The 23,122-nt window shown below is 37.1% G+C and overlaps 1 protein-coding gene across 1 annotated transcript; it reads left to right on the top strand.

Moving 5' to 3' along the window:
• The first annotated feature begins 550 nt into the window (after positions 1 to 550).
• On the top strand, positions 551 to 20,649 carry LOC143282072 (T-complex protein 1 subunit gamma-like). The gene is made up of 17 exons (XM_076587532.1): positions 551 to 623; positions 717 to 778; positions 3,506 to 3,556; positions 4,905 to 4,967; positions 5,483 to 5,579; positions 5,881 to 6,001; positions 6,373 to 6,453; positions 7,044 to 7,149; positions 7,876 to 7,958; positions 8,907 to 8,973; positions 9,335 to 9,369; positions 10,232 to 10,411; positions 13,798 to 13,896; positions 16,696 to 16,882; positions 17,685 to 17,825; positions 18,962 to 19,093; positions 19,876 to 20,649. Exons 1-17 carry the CDS (start codon positions 602 to 604, stop codon positions 19,996 to 19,998), a joined length of 1,650 nt encoding a protein of 549 aa, XP_076443647.1. The 5' UTR covers positions 551 to 601; the 3' UTR covers positions 19,999 to 20,649.
• The last annotated feature ends 2,473 nt before the right edge of the window (positions 20,650 to 23,122 follow it).

The raw sequence follows: 23,122 nt of genomic DNA, 5'->3' as shown, positions 1-23,122 counted from the left end.
GTGTGTGTGTTAATACGTGGCACTCGGAAGCAGTAGGATGTACGGTGTCAGTGAACAGTATTCATGGTACGTGTCACTGTATTCACAATGAAGGATTAAGAGAGAGAGAACCCAGTTCCTTCAGTTCTCGTTCCTTCAGGGATTCCGAGTGGAAAAGTCAGTTTACCTGATGATGTCGTGGAGGCCAGCTTGAGACGTTCGTGTCAAGGGCCTCCAAATTTCAACTTTTTTTTTTTTCTTTTTCTTTTTTCTTTTTTTTTTCTTTTTTTTTTTTTTTTTTTTTGCGGGGCCCGGGCTCCCCTGGCTGAACAGGGGGTGCTTAACGTCGTCACGTGGTTCTGTCTCGTTTTTGTGTATGTGTTTTTGTTTTGTTTTGTTTTTTGTTGTTTTTTATAGATCAGACTCCCCCTCTTCAAGTGACAGAATAATCAAAGAGAGAGAGAGAGAGACTATGACTCTTTATGAAAAGCATGTACGAACCATCCGTTTTTAATCAGCGTACGAAAGGGGAAGCTACTTGGAGGCTTGCCTCAATATTGTCAAGAGTAACCCTCCATTGCCAACAGAGGGCACAGGCTGATACTAGACACCACAAGCAAGCATGGCTCAAATAATAGTCCTCAGTAAGTCTCTCTTTTTTTTTCCACTGTTGATTGGAAAGTTTTCATTTGTATTGTAAAATGGTGAAACAAATAGCTTTTCTGTTGTCATTTCAGATCAAAATACCCGGCGGGAGTCGGGCCGGAAAGTTCAGCTGGGAAATATCGCTGCTGGAAAGGTACGTTTTCGTGTTGCCTGGTTGACGCCATGTGCATCGAGCATGTTCTAGAAGAAAACCGGCATGTCCGAACGAGCATTCGTCATCGTGGACTGAATTTGATTTATCGCATTCTTTCATTTGATGTCCAGGAAAAGAAAATAAATGATTTTATCTGTGTTACTTAGCAAATACAGATGATTTGTCTGTCTATAATTTAATCAGACTATTGTTACATTGCCGATGTTGGGATTTTGAGTGTGCTACAGTTCAGTTGGTGTGAAGAAGGGAAATGGGGTAATCCAAGAACGGAAGATACTGTCTCCTTCATGGTTGCCAATAACTTGAATTTAAGTTTTTGTACAGTCACACAGAGAAATAGACCATCTCCTTAGTTTATTTCTGGAGGTCGGTCAGAATTGCAGAAATACACATTATTTATCATACAGACAGTGAGACATGGTTTACATATTTAGACTTTTTAATCTTAATACTTTTGATAAATGTTGAAATGTATGCAGAAAGATTAGGAATATATATTTAACCGAAGTTAAACTTACACAAAATACTAGGTACCTAACACTTTAAAAAATCTCCTTGACACCAGCACCATCTTAAAAGAAAACATTTTTCGATTATGAAGAATTAAAGTTTCTCGCAGAGGTGTACTTGCGTACCCTGCCCAACATCAACAAACAAAAGAAGGAAATAAATAAAACAAGAGAGGCAAGGCCTTCCACTTCCAGACTCACTTGTGATAATCTAACCATTAAAATGTGTTCTGTATGTGTTATTATAAAGCTTCGGGTTAAAAGAAAAAGAAAAAAAATCTGAATGGCAGATTCGAACCCCACGTGTTCGGGTAAAAAGAAACTGTCTTACCCATTACACTATCGGGGTTCCTTGGCTAACGTACAAAAATATAACATTTATACAGGCTTTTTTAAAGGCTGATAAATCAATTGTGGTATTCGCAGTGAGAATACTGTTTAAATCATATTATTCTGGTGTATCTTGGGCATTCAAAAAATCTTTAAGGGCAATTAAAAATTCTTTTTAAGTCTGCAGTAAAGGAGATGTGGCTATCTCCGCAATCACACTGCAACATTAAGCCGTTTTCTCTGGATCTAGATAGATGTAAAAGTTTAATTACACCTGGTTGACATGGTCAATTCAGTTTCTCTTTTATGTTCATTCTAGTTTTATAGTTTTAAAGTTTATATGAAAATTGAGTATTTTGTTAAACTAATAACATGTAGAGCCAAGTACAAGTACTTCTAAACATTGTATGAAGTGAACTGTAAAGGACTTCACTTTGAGAAAAGTCAAGACTGCAAATTTTTACGTTTCATCAATTCAAGGGTATTAACTTTCATGGTTTATTATATTTAACTGTGAATTCTGACTGATTCTGTGGATATTTTTATGGCAGTTTGGGGCATAATCCAGTAAGTGATGAGGCGTTCACAAATCTATCTCCACATAAATATTTAAAGGTCTCCTTCTCGAACTTTCCATCACATGTTATCGTGTATTGTCGATTGAATATAGGATTAAACGGGCAGGTCAACAACTTGAAACAAAATGGCGTCGTTTGCGAAGAATATGAGCACGCGCTTTGAATATGTATAAATATGTGTACACAGTTGATTTTTGCCAATGACCTTCAGGGCTCAGCCAATAGATCTATAAAGTCCACTCATCGTATTGATTTTAGTGTTTTCAAAAAAAAAAAAAAAACCACTTGGGCAAATGAACATAGTGAAAGCCCTGTACACTGAGAGTAAAACACACAAGCTTTTTATGTTTTGAGTATAATTTCAAAATGTAATGTTTAAGATGAGAAAGATCAGTTTAAAGCAAATTAAGCCCCCTAGCATTAATTACAGATTAATTTCCCTTTTTTTACTATCTGCACCAAAGACATGCAAAATAAATATAAATTCCATGCTTAGCAAAAGAAGTTCCTGTTTGAACAAAAAATGATAAAAATGACTGCTCTTGTTGTTGTGTCAAAATATCAGATCAGAGTGCCAAGTTGAGAGACTAAAAAAAATATAAATATAACAGTAAATTCAGTTCACATATAATTAGGCTTCTTTTTTTTTTCTTTTTTTTTTTCTTTTTTTTCTTTTCTTTTTTTTTTTTCTTTTTTTTTTCTTTTTTTTTTTTTGTTGTCGTGCCCATCCCAGAGGCGCAATATTGTTTTAAACAAGATGACTGGAAAGAACTGAATTTTTCCTATTTTTATGCCAAATTTGGTGTCAGCTGACAAAGTATTTGCAGAGAAAATGGCAATGTTAAAGTTGACCACGGACACACAGACACACACACAGACAACCGAACACTGGGTTAAAACATAGACTCACTTTGTTTACACAAGTGAATCAATAAAATAAATAAATGAAGATTCGATGGGAACATAAAAAAGGCCAAGAGGTCTAGGCAGATGACTTGCCAGTCCCTATACTACTACCACTACAACTACTATATTTAAAAAAAAAAAAAAAAAAAAGAACAAAAACAAAACACAAAAAGATCACTGGATAATATCTGCAGCAACTCAATTACATTTTACATACTGATACAGATATGCAACACATGTACAACTGCTGGTGGTGGTTTTTGTTTGCTTTTTTTTTTTATTATATAGGGGGGGTGTCTTTTTTGTTGTAGTTTTTAGTTGGCTGATTATATATTTATATGATAAAGTTAAAACTAACTCATTATATATGCTTTAATTTCCAGACAATAGCAGATGTGATCCGAACATGTCTGGGACCAAAGTCCATGCTAAAGGTAATCCCATTGGATATCTTTTGTTTTGTGTGGTAATGATTTGTGTGTTTTGTAGATGCTGTTTTAATTTTCTTTTCAGTGTTTTGTTTTGTTTTTTGTCTGTGGTTTTGAGTGGTTGTGAATTTTCTTTGAAAACAGTGCTGTAAGTAACAGGTCCCATTGCCATACCGGTTGTTAGGTGTTGGTCTAGGCAGCAAACTGGACAGTCTGTTTTGGTTATTGAACACTGCAGCAGAAAGTTGTCCAAAAGGTGTGACAGTCTTGTTGTACTAAGAACTGCCTGTCGTCCAGTCTGGCAGAGCAGTGGTGGAGCAAGTGGCACAAGAATTTCATCCCTGTATGGAAAACCTCAAAGCTGTGAGATTCTCCCAAGTGTTATATAGTGACAGGAGTACTGTTGTTCATTGGTGTACATACCATGTAAAGGACCCATTTTGTTGTGGCAGCAACATGGTCAGTGAATGTGATGATAAATCAGGAAGTTGTTTTATTTTATTGTTCTGTCTGATATAGGTTATAATCAAAGTTTAGTAGTTATATGTGATAGGCACTCCAACAGTAAAATAATACACGTCATACAGATTACTAATAGACGCCACTTGAATACCTTTATCATTTGAGTAGCATTTATGCAAAAGGAATTGAGTGTTTTGTCTGTCTGAAAAAAATCTGGCTAGACACCACTTGAATACCTTTACTTTTTTTAGCAGCATTTATGTGAAAGGCATCAAATGCTGTCAGACTGAAAATTTTGGGCAGAGGAAGAATTGGTATCAATCAGTTCAAATAGTGTGAAGCCTAATTTTGACTTTATTTGATGTATTAAAAAAAAATAAAAATAAATTAAAAAACTCCCCTTTTTCAAAAATACTTTCTAGATTGCACTCATTCTCACAATCTTCTACAAGGTTTAAGCATTAGGTATTAATGTCAGATTGTTCTCTAAAAGTGAAATGAAAATGTCAAACAAATTGTCCAGGAAGCCTGGTTCATTAAGTAATTCAGTCAGTCAATGTGTGTTCTGCAGCAGCAATTTTTTTTTCTTTTTTCTATTGTTTACTTTTTGTAATGCTCACCCATGTATTCGTGCACTGTATGAAATGACAAGAAGAATAGCACAGCTTATGTGTAAATGAATATCTAATCAAAAGTTGGAAAATGTAGCAATTCTGTCTTAGTGACTAGGCTTAGAGGTTTTCTCCGGTCTTCCTTCCGTATGCATGCTCAGTTTTTACACATGCTCATGTTGCTAAGCCTGTTGGGAAGGAAATAATTGGACTTTCTTTTACTTTCAGAACAATCACTCAGCTATCCTTTACTGATGGACTGAACAACTCTTGTTTTTCAGATGTTGATGGACCCCATGGGAGGCATCGTCATGACCAATGATGGCAACGCCATTCTGAGAGAGGTATGTACTGAGGATTTCTGTTGCTTTTCAACTTGATTACTAAATTCTTTAGTTTTCAATGTGAAGGCTAGTGCTTATCAACCCCTTCCAACCTTTTGTTTTTTCTTCTTTCTTGACGTCATTTTCCCATACACTAACTGTAGATTGTGAGCAAGAGTTGTTCCAAGCTGATTTTTTATTTTAGTCCATATGAAAGATAAGAGATAAAATCTGACACTGAAAGTCTTGAAAAGGTGGAAATTTTTTGTAAGACTGACAGTAAGAGTGTACTAGTAATTGTTTAATTGAAGTCTGTGTAAAACTAATTATGCGCAAGGATTTAGCGCAAGTTAATTAGCCTTCTGCCTTCTATGATAATCTGTTGATAAAAGTTATGTATCCTTGATATAATGCTTATGAATGTAATTGAGGGCATTAAATGGATTTATTGTCCATCCTGATGCTCATTGCTGTTGGTATGTGTTTATTCCTATATTGTGAAGGGAGGATGTGATTGTCATGAGTGTTGCTGACAGATCAACGTTCAGCACCCAGCAGCCAAGTCTATGATTGAGGTGGCACGTACCCAGGATGAAGAGACAGGAGATGGGACCAAGTCTGTCATCATCTTGGGTAAGATATCTTCATTACTGTTTTTTTGTTTGTTTGGTTGTTTTTTTAATATAGTATTATGAGCATTGTACTTCCATGCTTCATTGACTTGTCATTTCCTTGAAGAGCTTTAAAATCAAATTATTAGTTAAATAATTGATGGGACAAGATTATTTATGCTGTTAACATATTTGATACATAAATTGTCCTATGTTTTCATTTGTCAATAATTTTTTTTTTTTTTTTTAAATAATAAAATAAATGTTAGCAGTTTCCATGGCATGAACCTCAGAGTGAACCATTTGCGTTACTTTGTGCACAGCTGGAGAGGTGCTGTCAGTGGCCGAACAGTTTCTGGAGCAACAGATGCACCCCACCATCATCATCGCTGCCTACAGACAGGCTCTGGAAGACCTCCTGGAAGTGCTCAGGACCAAAGTGTGGTGAGTTCTTCTGTGTGGAGATTCAGTCTGCACATGTTTGTGAAGGAATCATGAGATCATACAAAACATCAGATGTCTGCATTTTAGACACCTGGATACATTTTTTGGGTTAGCATGTTGTGTGAAGAGTGTGTGTGTGAAGGTGTCACACGTTTGAAAACTGTGTGTCTGTCTGTATTTATATTTCTTTTTATCACAGCAGATTTCTCTGTGTGAAATTCGGGCTGCTCTTCCCAGGGAGAGCACGTCGCTGTATCACAGTGCCACCCTTTGGAGGGGGGGGGGGATGATACTTTTGAATTCAGCTTGTGTAAAGTTCTATGAACTGAACAGCCGTACATAACAGAAAGCTGTGCTGTGTATACTTTCAGCGTTCCTGTGGACACATCCGACAGGTCACAGATGCTGAACATTGTCAGGAGTTGTCTGGGCACCAAGTTTGTCAGCAAATGGTAAGTGTTACTCCTGTGTCTGGATGAAAATTGTCAACTGTTCTTTTCTTCATTGTTATGCATGCACTTATTCAGACCACGTGCTGTTATTTGTACATATATTCTTGCACATATCGCATATTTTACAGTATCCATTTTTTGCACTTCCTAATTCAGACTGCCATATCACACACACACACCAAAAAAAAAAGCTTCAGTAAAACTTTTCTTGGTCTTTTTTTCTAATCTGTGATATGTTACTGATATGATTGAAGTATTGCAAGGGACAGTATTGAAAAGTAGATTGATATCATGGTGGTCTCTGCTCACAACCATATGTTGGCAGTCTGCGCCTATCATAACTACAAGAAAATACACTGTTCAAGATTTTGGAACTATGAAATACAACAAACCATTGAAGATTTTTTATTCTGTATGATTGTACAATTTTACATGCAATATGCAGCATTTAGATCTTCAAAAAGCCCCCCAAAGTCACAGTTCTATGGCAAAGAGGATGTGGATGTCATGGTTGTGAGTTAACAAAGTCATTGTAATCAGAAATTTTAAAAAAATGATTGCAAGTTAAGCACACAGGTCTTTGTTATCAGGATGGATCTTGCCTGTCAGATTGCTTTGGATGCTACATCCACAGTCCTTATCGAGGAGAACGGTCGCAAAGAGATTGACATCAAACGCTACGCCAAAGTTGAGAAGGTGGGACACTTTTTAATTGAAGTTCATTCAAGTCTATGAAAAGGATTGATGATTGGATTTTAGGTTCAGATTGTTCAGTTCTATTGTATGTCTTTGTTAGCATTTTTAGCCAGGTTTGTTCAGTCAATCTGATCATGCAGAACACTAAATACTTTTCTTTATGCAATAAAGAATATATCCAGTCTTAAAGAAGAAAAAAAAATTAAATAATCATGTTGTTAAGTCATTCATTTTTTAGAAAATATTCTCGTTTGCCTTATTTTCAATTATTGCATGTGGTACTAAACATGGAAGTAAAAGCTTTAGCCAATGTAAATAATGTGGGTAAATCAACCTTTTCATTTTAATGTTTACATTAAGCATGTATTAGTGAAGAAAATACTTACACACGTCATTTCTTTACCAGTTGGCTGTGAAAGGTGATAAGCGAGGTTTTTTGGTTGGTTGGTTGGTGTTTTTTGGGGGGGGGGGGGGGGGGGGGGGGGGTAATATTAATAGGTAACTTTCCTTTCTTCTTTTGAATGTCAAAGTGTTGGCGTGTGTATGTTTGTGTGCTTTGTCATTAACACATTTGATTTGTCGTTTTCATAAGTTTTGATTATTGTGCCATTTGGTGTTAATTTTTGTAAACATTTTTTTTTTCCATATTGATATTGTTAGTGCTCTGTGCTAAGGAGTATATTATAAATGCCCATGATGATTATTATTATGTCACTGTCCAATCAGATACCTGGTGATACAACAGAAGAGTCTGAAGTACTGAAGGGAATCATGATCAACAAGGATGTCGTCCACCCTAAAATGCGCAGGTGAGCAACAGATGACGAGGGCTGATTTGTATTGGATCTCCAGATTGTACCATCATGAGTTGGGATGATGTTTTGGAACTTTAGTTCTGCTGATCTCCTGTGAGGAAATGTATTTTCCTGACAGACCCAAGAATTGCTATTGCAAATGTTTTTTGTTTTCTTTTTTTTTTCAAAATAATAATAAAGAACATGGATAACAAGAATACACAGATGACATCTAGAATACATGGTCGAGGATGACACCAAGAATAATTACACAAAATTATGTGATCATTTACTAATGAATGCTGTTAAACATCATGAAGGATTGAAGTCACATGTCAAAAAATAATTTTGTTTCGAACTGGATGAATCTTAGGGCAGCATATGACAATTGCAAGTCAGGGTACATTTGATATTATGCATATTAACATGTCACAACGTGTAACATTGCAAGATGCCAGTATGTCAGAACCTCTACTTCTGTTCTAATCAGATGCTAAGTTCACACATTTGATTGACTCAGTGCCCACAAAAGCGTGGTATTGTTGCCTTGATAATATGTAAAATCAGTCATACACCTTATCATTATGGTCCCCTGTTAGAAGTGAACTAAGGAGTAAAGAAGAGACAGGTTTACCTTAAGCGCGAGCTTGTTCTTTATCTTCATCAGTTTTTGCGAAAAAGTGAATGCTTAAACAGTTAAGACTGTCACATACTATTTTTTGCATTCTAAGCTCAAGAACTAGTTGGAGTGAATCAGTATGACACAGCCTGGAATAAGCAAAATGACTGTTTTCATGGTGGTAATAAGAAGAAAGTTTACTGTGACGTTCATTTTTTTTTTTTTTTTTTTTTTCTTTTCTTTTTTTTTCCCCATGAGTTTTGTTTAAGACACGAAGAAACTTGCAAGTTGCCTTGCAATATACTTTTGAAAACTTTATCTTATGATTTTCATGTTTGCTTCAGGCGCATCCAAAACCCTCGCATTATGCTTCTGGATTGTAACTTGGAGTACAAGAAGGGTGAGAGTCAGGTGAGTAGATTTCTTGCTTCTTCTTTTTTCTGATAGAATTTATAAGATGAAATTTAGTTTTCACTATTAGATTGAAGACCATTTCATCATGTTTGACAGCTTCAGTGAAAATTGATCCTTCCCAAATTACCAATTCAGTGGGAACAAGGACAGCATCAAGCATGCAACCTCGAGGCAGTTTCATTCAGCGTCTGAGCATTTCATTTTGACCAGGATATAATGTTTTCTACGCATGCGCTGGTCAGGAAAGCATCTGCTTTTCATTTTTGGCCCAAGCAGAATAGGCCATGCATCAAACCATGTAGGTGGATGAATTTATGCTTGTCATGTTTATTAATTGAATTTTAAAACTTTGTTGCAGACCAACATTGAAATCACCAAAGAGGAAGATTTCACGTAAGTTGTTTGTTTTATGTTCTTAAAATTGTATGGGTGATCATCAGCTGAATGCAAAGACAGAATTAAAATCTGTTCTTACACACGTTAACAAATAAGTGCTCACCTGCACACACAAAGAATGAGTGCAGTTTTACAATATGCTTTTTTTTTTCTTTTTTTTTAGATAGAAATTCAGATTGTATTCATAATAGCATACATTGTCTGAATATATTTTGATGCCTGAGAATGTATTTGCATATTTTATGAGAACCAGTCTTCATGATGTATGTGTAGATTTTTTGTTTAAGAACAATTATAATGCATATGTAATTTTTTTTTTTTTTATCTGAAAATTCAGTTAAGACCTTTCAGCATTGTATTGGACAGGATTTTTTCCCAAAAAGAAATGTTTTTGCAAATATTTCCAATTTTATGCAGACTTTATATGAAAGCATTTGGAATGTATTTGAGCATGTATGATCACAATCGCACAAGTTAAAAATGAAAGCAATTTTGAAAACTAACAGTAGCAAGATCAAACAAGAACAAGATCAAACAAGAGTGAATTGCTCTTACTCTTCATAAGCCAAAGGCACAGAATTTGAATGATTGCTGCTGATACAACCCATCAGCTGACATATACTAGGTAAATCCGTACAGAAAAATGAACGCACATACTTGATTTCTTCAAAGGGTAATGGTGGTACTTTCTTGTTTAATAATTCTGTGCATCACGGATTTTCCCAATGAGCGAGGCAATAGACTACCATCATCATGAGCACTCTCTATTGCCTCGCTCATCATTTTTAATACCAATAGCAAGTTGAAAACGTGGAGGGTGTAGAGGGCCCGTGAGGATGTCAAGTTGTTGTGTTGACAGGAAGATCCTTCAGATGGAGGAGGAGTACATCAAGAAGGTGTGCGATGAGGTGATCGCCCTTAAGCCCGACCTCGTCATCACTGAGAAGGGCGTCTCCGACCTTGCTCAGCACTTCCTTGTCAAAGCCGGTATCTCTGTTATTCGCCGTGTCCGCAAAACTGACAACAACCGCATTGCCAGGTGAGTCTCAAAGTTGGTGCCTTTTGTTTTTAGAAAATGACAGTATTTCAGAGTTTCTCTGTATTACACCTCTGTGCGTTTATTTTTTATTTGCACTTTATTCTTCAGTTAGTGAGATATGGCCTAGTGTTTGTGTTTGGAATTGGAATGATGTTCAGAACTTTCGTTCTACTGATTTTTTTTGCATTGAAGAAAATATTTTACACTGACCAACTCCAAACAAGTGCATATTCATTAGTGGTTCCACTTCATACAGATGTAAGTTTTTACATCAAAGCATGGGCCTTTGGGTGCATGTATTTTTTTAGATCCTCTCAGAGTTGTTCAAGATGCTTCTTCTGGAATGTCCCTCGAGATACTCTTTTTCAGTTCCTGAAGGAAATCAATATTTTTGATGTGATGTGAATCTTGAGTGCATTAAAATACATGTGGAATTGGTATTTGTGTGTATTTTGAATTTTTTTCACTTAATTTAAATTTGCTTAACACAAACTAAGTTAGTAAAGTGTGAACAGTTCTGTGCAGATGCCTTATGTAAGACTTACTGTACCGATTATAACATGGCACTGATGAAAATGTTTTCACCTTGACCATGAAAAAAGTGAATAGAAAATAATAATAATTATAATAATTCAAATTTCTCATGGACTTAACAAGAAGTGGGTGAATAGTCTTGCATGTTGTTCAATTGACCTTTTAACATTATTTTAGGTTTTCTTCAACTGGTTTCAAGACCTGATGCGTATTCAGCCTTGAAATGGCCCCTTACAGTTGGCTTGGCTGTAAGCAGTATGATTGGATTGGATGTGATCATAGAGTTGGAATGATGTTCAGAACTTTCGTTCTACTGATTTTGTTTTGAAGAAAACCAGTTTCCCTGACCAACTCCAGACAAGTATATAGCATCAAACCTTGTAATTAGGCAGACTCAGAAATAAAGTCATACCAGTGCTTGAGGTTTCCATTGTAAAAATATTCATGGTAGGTTCATATAGATATGTTACCAAATTTGCTGTGGAATTTTTAAAAGTGTGATAATACATAGTTTTGTGAATGTCATTTTGTATGACTTATGGAAAAGAAAGTATGTAATTGTTCCAGAATATTTAATAAAGTTCTGGAAAGGATATCTCTCCTAGCTTTCAGTTCATAACTTTGTCATTGGATTTCATAATGGTTGGTTGTGCTGTGTCATGATTGTTGAACGTTTAGTTTCAGTACCTTAAAGGGAGAAGTTTTTGGTCTTGTAGAGAGTGAATACTAGTTTGTGTGGAGCTAAAAGCCATGTCGCTGTTTGACCATTTCAGCAGTTGTGTAATGATTGCAGTTGTAAAGCATCCGCTGTAAGTAAAGACTGTAACCTTATTACCAGAGTTGACCTTTCCTCTATCTGGATATGATTGAAGGAGAGATTAGAACTATCTGTTGTCTTCCATTCACTTTAGTCAGCATTCTACATCCACTGATGTCTTATGTCATGGTGGTTTTGTTGGGTTTTTTTTGTTAATGTGTGTATGTGTGATTGTATGGTATTCTTTCCACCAAGAGAGAGTTTCATGTGTATGTGTGTGGAGTTGGAATGATGTTCAATACTTTCGTTCTACTGATTTTGTTTTGTTCTGAAGAAAACAATGGACCCTGACCAACTCCAGACACAGAATCAGACCTTTTTGTCAGGCAGATATCTAGCACCCTTTGTGCACTGATATTTTGCCTGCAAAGAGGAAAAAGATCCAGAAAAAAATTTAGACTTGCCAATGTTCAGACTGTTGACTGGATTACAGCGAGAGCAATGCTTTAGAGAATTGTACGCTTTCAAAATTCAAGTGTGACTACATTTGTTTAGTGTTTTTAAGAATAATGACAGTTCAAAGTCTAAAATTTTTTGTCTGACATATGTAGTTCACTAATTTTGCTGTGTTCTTCCTTTTTTTACCTAGAGGATTTTATTTATGTAGAGTTAGAATACTGTTGAGAACTGTTGTTCTACTGGGAGGGGGAATCATGCCATTGCTTCAGCGTTCAGGAGCCCTTCTAAAAGCTGTCGGTTGGTTCATGATAAAGACATGTTTGATTGTACAGTATTATTTTCCTTGCTACCAAGAGAGGGTTTTATGTATGTGTGTGGAGTTGGAATGATGTTCAATACTTTCGTTCTACTGATTTTGTTTTGTAATGAAGAAAACAATAGACCCTGACCAGCTCCAGACACAGTATCATATTTTGATTACCATAATTTTCCGTCTACAAGATGCTGCAGTGCATGAACTACCCCTTAATAGTAAAGAAAATAGTTATTTTGAACTTATGTAAGTTGAAATTTAGTGTAGTGTGCGGTTTGGTTTCCATTTAATTAAATGGTGAACATGAATCGAGTCAAAGTGAACAGTGGTAAGACGGAAGTGTTGCTGTTCAGCACAATCATGAGCATTTATTGTGATCAGTGATGTTGTCATATGTTTGTTGTCCACTGATGTTTTCCTTTCTTAGAGGAAACAGACCCAAAAATTGTTTGTGAAAAGCTTGCCTCTGTTCAGTTGGGTTATGATGAGTACAATTCAGAGAATTGTGAGCTTTCAAACATGACTACTAGTCTATAATTATAAAGAATGATGGTAATTCAAAGTCTTACTTTATTATGTGTGGATGTGCAGTATTCTATCTACCAAGACAGGGTTTTACGTGTTTGTAGAGTTGGAATAATGTTCAGTACTTTCATTCTACTGATTTATTTTGTACTGGAGAGAACTATTTACTTTGACCAAGTCAGACACAGACCTTACATGATAGGCAGTGACTGGCACCCTCTCTCCACTGACATTTGGAAAGATAGCACAGAACAAACCCAAGAGTGGGCAAATGTCAGGCCAGTGCTTGATGTGGTGGCTGAATTAAATGTAATCTAATTTGCAAGAGAACTGTATGTTTCTAGCATCAGTTGACTTCTTAAGTAGTGTCTCACAGAACAATAGCATTTCAAAGTTTATAATTTTTTTTATCATTTTCTTTTCTTCCTCCCTCTTTGTGTGTATGGTTGTGTTGCATTATTTCTCAATCTAATGACCTACCAAAAGAGTTTAGCTAAAGAGTTGGAATGATGTTCAATACTTTCGTTCTACTGATTTTCTTTCATGTCATGAAGAAGAAAATTCACTCTGACCAACTCCAGACTCAGTTAGAAATACTTTTTGAATAGGCAGTACTCACTCAAAAAAAAAAAACACCCAGGAGAAGAAAAGTGGCATGCGTACAGTTTATAAAGTTGTGCTCATGGAGTTGTTTTTTTTTCTGCTCGCACATCTTGTCTCACGAGTTACTAATTCTGTAAACACAAAACATTGCATCAGGAGAAGAAAATAAACTGAAATGTGCCTTTTTCTTTCCAGAGCTTGTGGGGCAACCATTGCCAACAGAACAGATGAACTGAAAGAGGATGACATTGGCACTGGCTGCGGACTGTTTGAAGTGCGCAAGATTGGTGATGAGTAAGGGAAAGTTTTGTATCAGGCTTGTTGCCTTGTTGCATTCCTCTCACTGAAAATGCTCCTATAACTAAGATCCTTTTTTCTTTTTTTACCTCACACATGTACTGGAACATTTTTGTTGGTTTCCATACTAAGACTTCTTGCCAATATCACGCATCCCTCACACCATATACCAGTATACGCATATATGAACACACACATAGGCATACACACACCATGCACACACATTCTCATACACCAATTACATATGTACACACACACTTTTGCTTACCTATAAACATATAGTTCCACAAAAGATACTTTCTTTATGGGTAGGTGTACAACTTAGCTGTAACCATTAACAGGCGACTATGGTTAACCTTTTCACTGCCAAGAAAATAAGATTTAAGTGAAATCTGTTTGCCAGGGTTTTTTCCCAAAAAACGGGTATAAATTTTCAACAAATTCTGTGCTCTTTGTTATTGGAGAAAGACCCATAAAAGTATATATTTTCTGAAAGGTAAATGAATAAAGAACACAAAACACATGTTTTCCCATTTTATATATTTTTAGTGACATGCTGTTGTTTTGAAATCAGTGTTTTGTTTTTTGTCTCATTTTCAACTTGTTCATTACTAACATTAGTCAGGTAATTTGCACTAAAATATATTTTCTGGACAAATGGATATCTGCATACACGAAATCATACTAGAACAACCACAATAGAAAACAAGAAAGGCAAGGCCTTCAAGACTCACTTGTGATACACTTTTTAAAAAATCCAAGCTATTTATGTATTGAGTATAATGCATTTACTGTTATTTTTATATTTTTTGTATTCTCTAAACTTGGCATTTTGATCTGATATTCGACCCAACAAAAGATCTGTCATTATTATCATTTTTTGTTCAAGCAGGAACTTCTTTTGCTAAGCATGGAAGTTTTATTTATTGCATATGTTTTGGTGTAGCCAGTAGAACAAGGGAAATTACTCTGCTGGGAACTTAGTTTGCTTTAAACTGATCTTTCTCATCTTAAACATTACATTTTTAAATTATACTCAATACATAAAAAGCTTGGATTTTTTTTAAAAAGTGCATCACAAGTGAGTCTTGAAGGCCTTGCCTCTCTTGTTTCAAAATGTAATGTTTAAGATGAGAAAGATCAGTTTAAAGCAAATTAACTCCACTAGCATTACAGAGTAATTTCCCTTTTTTACTATCTGCATCAAAACGTTTGCAAAATAAATAAAACTTCCATGCTTAGGAAAAGAAGTTCCTGTTTGAACAAAAAATGATAATAATGACTGCTCTAGCTGTTGGGTCAGAATATCAGATCAAAGTGCCAAGTTTAGAGAATACAAAAAATATAAATATAACAGTAAATGCAGTTTGCATATAATTAGGCTTCATTCTTTATTTTTTTGTGCCCATCCGAGAGGCGCAATATTGTTTTAAACAAGATGACTGGAAAGAACTGAATTTTTCCTATTTTTACGCCAAATTTGGTGTCAACTGACAAAGTAGTTGCAGAGAAAATGTCAATGTTAAAGTTTACCACAGACACACAGACACACACACACACACACACACACACACACACACACACACACACACACACACACACAGACAACCGAACACCGGGTTAAAACATAGACTCACTTGTTTACACAAGTGAGTCAAAAATTAAAAAGAGATATACAATGCATTGTGACTTCGCCAAGTGATAATGTGGATGAGAGGCCACGCCCCTCAGCCTCCACCCCACTCCTCTTCACCCCTCTTCACCCCTCTTACAGGGTCACTTTATCCAGTTCTCATCAGACCATGTTGGCCGAGTGCCAAGAAAACGCTCACACTGTCCTGCTAATAATTCAGTCACTTTCTGTCGTCTGCTAAGGTTTGCACAGCCAGCATCACTCACTGATAGTCATATCTTGGCCACTCTCTTGATTGCTCCCTTTATTTTCTATCAAATCGTCCTATAAATGTTCATCACTGTCTTCTTCAAGTTTACGCTTCAATTCTTTCTGAGCATCAGCAGAAGAAAGCAATCTTGGTTGATTTAGTTCGTTACGATCACGTCTTGAGCATGGCATCAGTCCGACATTTTGTTGAGCGAGCGAGGAGAGGAGGCAGGTAAACACTGGGACAGTAACCCAACCAAAATGTTCAAATAAAGGACTGCCTCATGATGTAGATGGGGTTTCTAGCTATGAATAGAATCCAGAAAGATTCCCCAAGCTAAAGCTACCAGCATTTTTGTCAACGAACTGAACGCAAAGCAGGGAAAACGAGTTATCTCGTCATATAGGCAGCCTAGGGGTTAATATCTGTTGAAAATTGATTCACTTAAATGTGTGCATGCATATTTGAATGATATACTGAACATAATTGAACCTGAACTTTGTGTGAATGTAGTCACTGATTGATTATTACTTGTGTGTCTGATACACTTGAATGCTGCACTGAACAATAGAAACAAAACCTTGTGGATGTATAAAGTCACATCACATACAAAAAGAAGCAACATGAAGCAAAAGTGAAAAATCACGCTATTGGGTGGTTGTTTTTTTGTAAGAAAATAGTCAATGGGAGCATCTTCAAACCTGTCGGTATAAACATTTCCATTTGACAGTTTGCTTTTCTTTAGTTCAAATACAATTTTAAGTATATAACCATAATAAAATTATGGAGTTAACTCCTTTAGAGTATGTTTTCAGACAAAAGTAAGCGTAGATAGGTGTACGGACAAGAGGGTGATAAATCGAACGCTCACTGAGCAGTGTAAACAAAATGTGGTGTACACGCATGCTTGCAGTCACTTCACATTCCTGGTGGAGTGCAAGGATCCCAAGGCATGCACCATCCTGCTGAGAGGAGCCAGCAAAGACATCCTGGCCGAGGTGGAGCGCAACCTGCAGGATGCCATGAACGTGGCCCGCAACGTCATGATCGACCCACACCTCTGCCCTGGGGGTGGGGCCTCTGAAATGGCTCTGGCTCAGGTGAGTGGCAGGGGAAGAGAGCATGGCCACAGATGAGCTTGTGTCCCACGTGGTTGAGAGTGAGTGGTTTGGGTGGAAGGAAATCTGTTCATTGTCCGTAGAGATTTTGTATCTTATTGGTGGGAAGTATTTCCTTACATGGATTTCCATATTGGCATTTTGTAGAGTTTTCTTTTCCTTTTAGAAATAAAATTATATGTGCTTTGTTTTGGTATTCGGGAAAAACACTTCTGTTAATTAAGCTGCCCCTGGAGACCAGCTTCAGATTTGTAATTGTTTCGTAAGTTGGTCTCTCCCACCCTTGAAATATGTATCTTTCATTTATTTCATCCTTTTTCTGTGTTTTAAAGATTTCTTTTTGAGCTAGTTTTTGTTGTCCTCTGTTGTTGTTTTCTCAATGTTGCCAACTGTTTTAGACATGTATCACTTTCTCAGAGATACAGTAAGCTTTGTTTCATTCTTTGACAGTTTACAGTTGTTTTTTTATGACTGTGTCATTGTAAAGTGTGAAATGCTTCATTACTACACACTATAGAAATATTATTTTACAAATAAATAAACAGAAAATTAAACTCCTGCTCTTGTTTTCCTCAGCAATCCAGTTGTTAGCATGTACATTATAGTATAATGCAGTGTTCCTTGGCCCTGAATAGTGTGTGTATGTATATAGTATATAACTAATTGTGTGTGTGTTGGCAGGCCTTGAATTGGGCATATATATATATGGGATATATATTGATAGATGGATAGACAGACAGACATAATGGAGTGTCTGTAACTATGATTGTTCCTGTGATGTCAGGCCCTGAACGAGAAGGCCAAGTCGATCACCGGCGTGCACCAGTGGCCGTACCGCGCCATCTCCCGTGCCCTGGAGGTGATCCCCCGCACCCTGATCCAGAACTGTGGGGCCAACACCATCAGGACCCTCACTGCCCTCAGGGTGGGTATACACTGCCATCCAGTCTGCTTTTTCTGTGTACATTGGCTCTAAAGTTGTTTCAGTCCAGTAGGGTTTATCACAGGGTCACAGAAGACTGGAAAAGTCTTGGGGGGGAAAAAAAGAGAACCATTTGCAGGGCTGCAAGTCTCGGCGCCCTCAGGGTAGGAACGCAAACACATGAGGGGGTGGGTGGGTGGGTGGTGTGTGTGGGGGGGCGGATGGGGTACCCATCCTGTCTGTTGCTTCTGTCTCCATTGGCTCTCGGTCATTTCTCTCCAAGGGTTTTTATTTTAGGGTTTATACAGTCATGGACTTCACGAAAAGTCTTGAAAATGAACCATTTCCAGGACTCGAAAATTATTGGGATGTTTTTCCCTTCTGGGTCAGGAAAACTCTTGGAAAAATGTTTTGCCCTTAAGGATCAGGAAAAGTCTTGGAATTTTGATAAAACCACTTACCACAGAGCTTAATGCTTTTTTTTCTTATTTTTCTTTTTTTGATAAATATAATAAAAGGTAAAATAAGAACATACAAATGAATGAACAAACAAAGTAGTGAAGATTGAGCATTGATACTGGGATACCAGACAAATTTTTACACTCAGTTTGGCTTTTTGTTTGGTCTGGTGTGGAAAAGGTCTGGGAAAAATCTGGAATTTTGTGAGGTTACACACACGCGCACACACACACGCGCACACACACACACACACACACACACACACACACACAAGGTGAAGTTGTTCAGTGCTTTGGAGTTAGTTCATTGATGGTTGCATTGTTCGAGGAGATGAGTCTTGGTATTCTGTTCAGGCGGGAGGTCCCTAGTGGAAGAATTGGAAAGTGGTAATTTCTTGTATGTTGATTTATATGGGAAATGACTTCATAAAAATCAGCACTTCATCTTTGATAAAGTTTTCAGAAATAATGACACACACAAAAGTGTTACATCCATATATGTTTAGCTTTTCTTTTTTTCTTTCTTTTTTTTTTTTTCTTCTTTTTTTTTCTTTTTTTTTTTATTGCAGTCTGTTTCACATTCACCTTTATTCTTTTTGTTGCTGTTTGCTGTTGTATTTACTGTTTTTATTTGTGAATTATTTCTGCTGAACTGGGATGATGATGTGTTGTTGCCTACAGGCGAAGCATGCTCAGGGCCAGAAGAACACGTGGGGCATTGACGGCAACACTGGAAACATTGTGGACATGTCCGAGTTTGGTATATGGGAACCCCTGTCTGTCAAACTGCAGGTCTACAAGACGGCAGTGGAGGTGAGGACTGTTTATAGAGAGACAAGTGCTTCACTGGCCAGATTTTGTATTTGTGTTTGAAAGAGAAACAACAAATGCCAATAATGAAAAGCAAAAAAACTAAAAGAAATAAAAATCCAAATTTTCAGTTAGTATGGGCTTTTTTTTTTTTTAAGAAAGGATGACATTCTGAATTTGGCCAAAGTGTCATCATTGATTCACACACTGGAAGTTCTGAGTTAAAGTTTGTTAATAAAATGTGTGGGATGTCATCTAGATTTTGTCTGCTTCTCACTGTTTGTAGATGGTAACAGTTGGTGCTAGTAGTTCTAACTGGTTGAAGTGGTAGTAATCACATAGTGCTGGTAGTGGCAGCTGTGTGAATGAGGTTGGTGTGTTTGTTGTTTTTTTGTCCTGACATGTCTTTGTTTTTGTTTTGTAGCTTTAGTGTTTTCTTACAGTGATCAGATGCTATCATTGTAACACTTATTTTACTATCTTTTTCACTCTCTGTCTATATCTCCTCTCCCTACTTGATCATTTTCTCTCTCAGTGAATGAATGTGTGTACATATGTGAAAGAAGATGGATTTGAGAAATTTTTAGTTCTGAGTTCCTTCGTTCTAAATTTTTACCTTATTTTCACAAAGACGAAAGTTTCCTCACTTGGAACCGCAAATATGAACTTATGAATATGTTTCAGTGGTTTTCTCACTGCCTTCCCGAACAGAAATCTCTGAAATATACAAGTAAATTCAAACTTCCGATATCTGACATGTTTCTTTTTTTTTTTTTATCCACCAGACGGCGATTCTGCTGCTGCGCATTGACGACATTGTGTCTGGCACGAAGAAGATGGACGCAGCACTGTCAGGAGCTGCCAATCAGGAAGCCCCAGCACCCCCACCCCCTGGTGGTGAAGAATGAAGAGACAGTGTGCGTCAGTGTGTGTAGCGCTCTTGTGATGTGGTTTCTCTGGAGCTGTAAAACACAGCTCCTTGCTACCTACCTTCCGTTAAATGCCACGAAACGTGGATGTGTTTTTAGACTTTACAGAATGGGGTGTGTGGGAGGGAGGGGCATTGGTAATTGAATTGGTTTTAGGATTCGGTTTTTTTGGTATGCAAACTGATCTTAGAATTCCTGATATTATTCTGATAATGCAGAATATATGAGAGAGATTGTTCTGTGTATATGCAGGGATTCAATTTACAGATTAAGGTTACAGGCATTTTATATGATAAATTGCAATTGTGATGTGGCATGTTTTAGAACTGGTTCACTTCATTGGGGTTATTTCATTGTCAGTTGCACAAGTATTTGTTCTATTTATTCATCGAAAGATTCTGGTTCAGCTGTTGGTTTAGCCAGTATGTTATGTGTGCTGGTCCATTTTCTTTTTGCATAATAGGTCATATCGTGGGTAAGCATCAAAATTTAAGACTTGCTGTCATCTGTAAAATGTTTATTGGTTTGCTTGAAACATCTCATTTTGAAAAATGCATGTGTGCGACAGTTGCATTTATTTTTTATGATCAAATTCTTTCCCCTTTTTTTCTAAATAAAGAGGAAAACTTATTGGATGTAAATCTGTCATTGTGTGCTTGTATGGATTTGAGTGAGCATGAATATGAGCAAAAAGAAAGTTGGGTTTGAAGCTGGGCAGACAATACCCCTGTGTCATCACTCACACACACACACCACCAGCTTAACATCACCACCATCTCACCACCACCATCTCACCACCACCACCAACACCTCACACCACCACCAATACACCACCAGCACCTCACCAACACACCACCACCAATACACCACCAATACAGCACCTCACCAACACCTCACCACCACCACCAATACACCACCAACACACCACCACCACCACCATCTCACCAACACCTCACCACCACCACCAACACCTCACCAACACACCACCACCACCACCATCTCACCAACACCTCACCACCAACACCTACACACCACCAGCAGCACACCAATGCCACCATTACAGTACAGCAAAACTCCTTTTATATCTTGCTATAATTATGCCACACATCAGTTTTGCTGCATGTGATGGATATGTGCAGGAATATTTTACTCTCCTTGGTACTGGTATTGATTATGCCTGACATCATTAATCATTCTTTGAAGTACATGTCAACATCTATCAGGCAGTTGTTTTTATTATCCTCTTTGGTGCCCCATGACCTATATATACATCAGCAAAAGTGCTTCACATTTTTAGTTCTTTGATCTTGAAGTGTCCAGAGATTCAAACTCACAACCTTCAGACTGATTGTAATCGACCAATTTGAGCCAAGCAGGCACCCCAAAAATACAACCAAAAAAGAATTTATATCATGAACTGTGCTGTGAACGCATGTACTCAAACCTTAACAATTACACAACCAGTGCCAACCGTTCATGAGTTGGTCATGTGGGCTGCTGCTGAGTTTGATCCACTACTATGTATCCCTTGCATTGTTCATCAAGAGGTTCTGTAACTTACTTTAGAAAATTTCAGTTCAGCTTTGATTTTGCTTGTTTGTTACTGATTTTATCACCATTTGAAGAAACAAATCGGACTGCCTTCTCACTCACATAAAGACAGATCATTTCCCAGTCTTAAATGTGCCAGGAATGCTGTATCATATCACTGAATTCAGTTCCATCAGCTTCCACAGAGACCTACACAGTGACTGAAAGGTCAGCTGTAGCCACCCTTTATATTTAGCATTTCTCGGTGCATTTCATTCCCAGAACGTCTTTGAGGGCACCTTTAAGTTAATTTTAGGTTTCCCCGAAGACCTTACTGGGAATATGACCAGGAGAAAAAAAAAACTTTTTGCAGAAATTACGTCTATATTGCAGTATGTTTTTGCATGACTTCATCACATGTTCACTTTTGCAAACTTTATAACAGCGATATAAATAGATCGTGCTACACCAGAAGTAAACGTTTGACATTGAGAGACAATATGAATCACCAAACTAGTTATACCTAGTCAAAATTATGTCATAATACACCCGAGATGTTGGTCAATATTTAACAACAAATAAGGTTTCAAATCATAACTTGAAAATGAGGTATAAAGGCTAAATCTTTCACTCCTATTTGTATATAAATTCTACGTTTGCCACCTGTAATCAATCAAGCGTTGACGAAAAGTGCATATAAAGCTTTCAAAACAACCAACAGCCTGATGTAACCAAATAATTATATCCAAATTCATTTTCACACAAAACCTTTGTCAGGTCACTGTTCACCTTTTGTAGGTCACTGTTCACCTTTTCTTGGGGGGGCAGGGGGAGATGGGGTCTCCAATCTCCTCTTTTCCCCCACTTTCTGTAGACTTGTTTTCACGCACAATTCTTTGTTTGCTTCAGTGTTAATGGACAATGTCTACACATGCAATAATTATAGCGTTGATTGAATTTATGCTTTAGTCTGGGATTTCAATTGCTCTCTTCTGTCTGTGTAAAAAAAAGATTCAAAGAAATTTAATCCTTTTGCCCCTTTTGGGGTGTGGATGATACAATAACAATACATACTCATTGAATCACAACTTCAGTCCCACAATGTCTCCGAAACATGCAAAAACGCACACCCACGCAAACACACACACACGCTAATGATGATTTGCAACAAAACAAATCAAACGTGTATATACTGACAAGTATGTTTCAGATGTAACAAAAGTTATACAACCTTTCCAAGTTTTAGGAGTTTACTTAGATTAAGTTGTGCTTTCTTCCCAGCACTGAATAAATTACATAAACCGAACATTGACATATGTCATTTATATTTATGTGGTATCAATGATGATGCCGATGACGACTACGATGATGATGATACGGATACTTATATAGCGCCTATCATCAGTCAGAGACCAAGCTCGACGGGCGCAATAGCCGAGTGGTTAAAGCGTTGGACTGTCAATCTGAGGGTCCCGGGTTCGAATCACGGTGACGGCGCCTGGTGGGTAAAGGGTGGAGATTTTTACGATCTCCCAGGTCAACATATGTGCAGACCTGCTAGTCCCTGAACTCC

This window comes from Babylonia areolata, chromosome 5 (genome assembly GCF_041734735.1).
Source record: "Babylonia areolata isolate BAREFJ2019XMU chromosome 5, ASM4173473v1, whole genome shotgun sequence".
NCBI lineage: Eukaryota > Metazoa > Mollusca > Gastropoda > Neogastropoda > Buccinidae > Babylonia > Babylonia areolata.
The sequence above is the reverse complement of the archived record's forward strand: the minus strand, read 5'-3'. Positions and strand labels throughout refer to the sequence as shown.